Source organism: Castor canadensis, chromosome 14 (assembly GCF_047511655.1).
Source record: "Castor canadensis chromosome 14, mCasCan1.hap1v2, whole genome shotgun sequence".
In the NCBI taxonomy this organism is placed as follows: Eukaryota; Metazoa; Chordata; class Mammalia; order Rodentia; family Castoridae; genus Castor; species Castor canadensis.
In genome coordinates this window covers 24,530,837-24,536,741 of record NC_133399.1, presented here as the reverse complement: position 1 = coordinate 24,536,741, position 5,905 = coordinate 24,530,837, and the positions used below count along the sequence as shown (strand labels likewise).

Here is a 5,905-nt window from a genome sequence, read left to right as displayed (position 1 = left end):
TTAATGGACTGACAATTTTTTGCCTGCTCTAAGAAAACGTGGCTATGGTTTTCTGTGATGTGGTTCAATTTGTGTTTTCAGGCTTACTGATATCCTTACAGCATCATCTTACTGATTCATATTTAAATTACATAGTCAAAGGTCAGTTTTCTTTCATATTGCTATATGTATCTATTCTCCTTTTTTAATTGGTCTTGCCAGAGGTTTATTGCTTTATTAATTCCCCAAGAATATCAAAGTTTGCCTTAACTTTTTACACTATTTATGGCTATTTAACTGAAATTTCTTCTTTTATTCACTATTTTAATAAACAATTCTTGCATTAATGTTAGTATTAATTTTCTGAAATTCTAGATTCAATACTTAACTAAAATATCTTTACATTTGTTCTAAAGTCATTGATATACCTTATTAATAACTTGAAAAAACCTTCACTTATGTATATTTGAATTTCAAGTTATTGTATAATATAAAAGGGAGAGGTTGCAGGAAAGATAATTACCTAGGAATTACAAAAGTCCCTGTGTTCTGCCAGGTCCTTTCTCACATTTTGCTTAGAGATCACACGGGCCAGTATTCCAGGGAATTTTCCAAATCATACATGTTCATTAAAGCTGAGTGTAAATAACATTCTCTTCCAATCCCCAAATATCCCAATATGAATTAGAAATTAAACACACTACCAGCTGAAGAAGCAGTTGAAGATCACTATAAAGTAAACATTTAGTAGTTACCTTGGATGTAAGGGAACATTATATACTTCTGAAATATAGGAAATATTAGGATGGAAATTTTGGAGGCAAAAATAAGTTATGGAGAGCTGATTATTTTGAAATAAAATAGGAAAAATAAAACTCCTCATGACTAAAAGACTTGGGTAAAGGATAAAAGTCAGAATCTATGATGAGGTACTAAACATAAATCCAAGTGACTATTACATAACTTTGGAGATTATCGTAATAATTTCTCCATTAAATTAGTGCTTTATAAGAGAAAAATTGAATAAACAGAAAGCAGATTGGTACAGAGTACATATGAAATGTGTTTCAGCCTAAGTAGTTCTTATCATTTAAATTTGATTTGTCTGCATTTTCAGTTTTATGAACCAAAAGTCACAGCCAAGGTACTGAAATACATTATTTTTCTGAACCACTTCATGAGGTTCCTCTTGATATCCCTGTTCCTCAGGCTGTAGATGAAGGGGTTCAGCATGGGGGTGATCATGGTGTACATCACAGAGACCATTGCACCTTTCCTGGGGGAATGAGAGACAGCAGAGCTGAGGTATACTCCAAAGCCAGTTCCATAAAATAAGCAAACGACTGACAGGTGAGAGCCACAGGTGGAGAAGGCTTTATACTTCCCACATACTGATGGAACTCTCAGAATGGACAAAGCAATTCGAGTATATGAATAAAGGATCCCTATGACAGGAACACCTGCAAAGATGACAATGACAATATAGATTAAAGCATTATTACTATAGGTGTCAGAACAGGCAAGATTGACAAGTTCAGCAGTGTCACAAAAGAAATGAGGAATTTCCACAACTTTGCAAAAAGTAAGTTGGGAAACCACTAAGCAGTGTACCTGGGAGTCCAAAAGACTGATAAAATATGACATCACAACCAGAAACACACAGAGGCGAGGGTTCATGATGATAAAGTAGTGTAATGGGTGACAGATGGTCACAAAGCGATCATAGGCCATCACAGTCAGAAGTAGATTGTCCAAACAACCAAAAAGCATGAAAAAAAACACCTGGGTTAAGCAGCCTCTGTGGGTAATGGAATTAGTGTGTGTGTGGATGTTTGCTAGCATTTTGGGAACTGTCGTTGAGATAAAACCAACATCAGCTAAGGACAAATTGAAGAGGAAGAAGTACATGGGGGTGTGGAGGTATGAGTCACAGCTGATGGCCAGGATGATGAGCAGGTTCCCAAGCACTGTGATCAGGTAAATGGACAGGAACAGTCCAAAATGGATTGGCTGCAGTTCAGCATTCTCTGATAGACCCAGGAGGAAAAATTCCCAGATACATGTTAGATTCTCTGGTTCCATGTAGATTGGACACCTGGTAAAAAAAAAGGTATGTAAATAGAAAAGAACTGCAGAGGCATCCTTCTAAGCTTCTGTGTTTTGGAATATGAAAATTACCCGTGAATTATTTACACTTAAGGACAATACATCTAAGTGCATTTGATAATGTTTGCAGTTGTGAATTCTCCTTAGAATGCCTCATTTTTGGTGTATGCACTTTTTTTCTGTATTCATCCACATTACAGACACTGGACAAAAGAATGTTACAGATGCAAGGGCATTATGCTTGTAATATAAGAAATCCATGAACACTTTAAATGTCAGACCCTGCTATTCAAAGCACGAACTTTAAAAAAAACCCTCACTTCTCACTTTAATAAAAAATAATCCTATTAAAGGAAACTAACATGTTAAATATGTTATAAAAATTTTCTTCATCTGGGTTATAGCACTAGTAGACATATAACTACCTTAAGCGGGTGATCAATTTAAATCACATGTTCATATTCAGGTAGCATTTCAATTAATTTTCACGGTGCTTCTATTTGGTTTCAGACATTCATCTTTCATGGTGATTAGTTTCCACTCAAATGTTTCCAATTTCTGGAAAGTGTTTTCCTGTGTGTGTGTGTATGTATATATACATATCTATATCTATCTATCTATATCTATATATATAGATATAGATATATATACAAATATAAATGTTGTCATGGATTAGTTATCATTTTTGCATGCTCTGATAAGTGCACAAAGATAATATTGCATCCAATAAATCCTAAAGTTTACACTAATTTGCAATGTAGCACTTATGAAATATCAGTGCATTTGAATTAAAGCTCTATCTATATTACTTATTAGAGCAGGTTTATTTTTTGTTGGTTTTGCACATCTCAAAAAATGTCTCACACATTGCTTATTGTGGCTCATGATGGCTTAGTAAACTTCTTAAATAGTTCTTTATTGCCAAATGTTTTTGAAAAGCTTTTCTCATCAAATCCAACCTATGTGTAGTTCAGAAACCTATGTGTAATTCCGAAACCAATGCCAGAATCAAAGCCAGATCTGATACTTTACCTTAGCTTTCCCAATCTCCTAAATTAAGCTTCCTGGTAATACCAAAAGTTTTTCTTCCTCTTAGCAGAGAAGTAATGGGATTCAATTAGCAGAGAAACAAAATGGAAACAAATGCAGCATAACTTCTTCTTTTAGTGATAATAGGGATTCAACTCAGGACCTCTCATTCACTTGTATGGCATGAACTCTAACACTTAAGCTACAACACCAAACTTCTTTGCTTTGGTTATTTTTTGCATGGCTCTATTTTTATGCCCAGGCTAAGTTGTACCACATTCCTTCTATTTGTCCATACAGACTTCCTAGAGCGGTTGTGAAAATAAATTTAAAAAGAAAATGGAATTCATCCCACAGATTAGACTATTCATCATTTAAAAACTTCAGGGCAAAGGCACATTCTACAAAAGAAGCTTGAAAAAATATTGGCCTAAATGAAAATAAGACATGTAATAGAATAGTCTTTAGATCATTTTAACAGAAAGTAATTTATATACAACAACACTAAAATATGGAAACATTGATGGGAAATAACATTTATGAAGCTGATGACAATTTTAGCCTTTGGTCAATGAAAATGCAAAGTATTGGAATCACACAAGCATAGCAAGCAACATATCCTTTACACATAGGTGACGTGGAGTATTATTTACTATTCCTATTTTTATTGTGTACTGGGTAGTGATGATAACAATAGTAATAGGTAACAATAAAGAAACATTTTCTTAGTGCATGACAATACTTACAATCCTTTCTTATATGTTGGTATGTCAAACGTACTTATTATCACAGAAGTCATAATTTCCAAGAGATTCATATATACTAAATAGTTTTTTGAATTGTACATGTTGACCATATTACTTGTTACTCCAATGTCTTACATACTTTGGCCCGTGGAAAAATTCAATCAATTATGTGCTGTTATTGTCAATATATCTAAACATAAATATCCCTGAAATCTTTATAGAAATGGACATCCCATGATATATTTCCATGAAAATTCCTATCCTGAATAGTGAGTAGTATTGCTCTATGTCACATTTCTAAAGCAGAATGCCAATACATTGTTACTCATGGACAATCTTATGTTTCAGAGTATTCATTTCATAAGGTTCTTATGTAAAACTTTGCCCATTTCCTCCTTTACAGATAAACTTATCAAATCCCATCATTACTAATCCATGCCTTACTACTGTTTCTTATTTGACAATAAATTGCTGTAAATGTGGAGGGGTTGAATTAAAGTATGGTATATCTGCTACTTGGTGAGAATTTTTATGAATGCCACAATGTACCCCACCAAACACAACAACAATAAAAAAATCTTTTTACTGTAGTAGAAAAGATCGACCTTGGGATGATTTAAGAGGTATTAATACAAATTCAAATTCATAATTTCCAACCATATATGTGTAAATCTCTCAAACTATCTGTGTAGTATCCTTTGCTTAGAAATTGTGTAACTAACATTCATTCTTAGTTTACAGCTAAGAGGGGATTGACTTTTTACTTGGTCATGGCTTTTGAATCAGAATTTTAATTAATATTGGAGTGGAAAGTTTAATTGTTACATGCAATCCCCCAAAAGTATTAACGATGTTTTATTCTTGTGTATGCCAGAGAACCTGAAGCCTAATACGTCCATATGAACACATTCATGGAGTAAAACTGTTAAAATGTGTCTCAGTTCATGCAGTAAAAACTCTCTTTCTCCCTGTGTGTTTTTGATTTTAATGAAATCTCAACAACTTTTATGATGATATTCCATATTGTTACACAATGAAAATGGTAGTTATCATAAAATTCATGCCAGGAACACAAAAGCCTTGCTTTATATTTTGTGTGGTCCTATAGCACATTACAGGGAGTAGCAAAATTACATGCAGAAAAGCCATATTGTGTGAAGTTACATTGCCTGTGCTGTTTCTGTGAACCAAGGGAGCATCTACTATATTCATGGTTGAGATTGTTACTCTTGCAGCATCCTGTGTTCCAATAAGGTATAGATACTAAAGAATCAGAGATGAAAGAGACTCAGATGGTTTATGCCAGGCATTCAGAATCTACTTTTATAAAGAAAAATAAAATAATCAACTGGCATATGAACAGAAAATAAAATGTTCCTTCAGTGTCCCAGGGAAAACAAAACCTTCAGAGGACAGGACACTTTATTTGAATACATGATCTTCAGCACTACTAATAATTGTAATGTGTAAATAGGACTTGCTCTTACCACATGTTTGGTAAGAAGTTCAGGATGTATTATGCTTGATTCTTAGTGAATCAAGTTGTGTCAACTGCAGATCAAGTCAAATGACAGCACTCAGAAATATGAAGTCAAGAAATATGTTACACAGATGATGTATGGAACTGTTAAGATTCAAAATAAATGTTCATTCTCTAATGAATGAGCACTAAACTTGCTCATTCTTTTCTTGAATTTCAGAGTTGAACAATCATTCAGAAATAATTTCAAACTTTTTTATTTGTGTTATATAAGCATGAACTCAGAGCCTCATATTTAGTAGGCAGTTACTCTACCACTGGATAGCCAATCCTTTTATGCTTTAGTTGCATTTCAGGCAGGGTTCTATGTTTTCTCTTGAACCTAGTCAGATTGCAGTCCTCCCAACAATTCTTTTTCCATAACTGGTAGTGTAGGTGTGCATCATGACATCCAGCTTGTTATTTGAAATTGGGTGTCACTCACTTTTTGTCAAGACTGTTTGAACCATGATCCTTTGGATCTGAACCTCTTGAGTAGATCAGATTACAGGTATTATTTATAATT

At 33.8% G+C, this 5,905-nt stretch overlaps 1 protein-coding gene across 1 annotated transcript; it reads right to left on the bottom strand.

The window, feature by feature from the left end:
- Positions 1–1,098: 1,098 nt before the first annotated feature.
- Positions 1,099–2,061, bottom strand: LOC109702406 (olfactory receptor 7E178-like). The gene has a single exon (XM_020187757.2). It carries the CDS (start codon positions 2,059–2,061, stop codon positions 1,099–1,101), a length of 963 nt encoding a protein of 320 aa, XP_020043346.2.
- Between the last annotated feature and the right edge of the window lie 3,844 nt (positions 2,062–5,905).

What these genes read in the sequence shown, in the direction of transcription:
- LOC109702406 (XM_020187757.2), bottom strand. Translation starts at nt 2,061, where the DNA reads ATGGAACCAGAGAATCTAACATGTATCTGGGAATTTTTCCTCCTGGGT.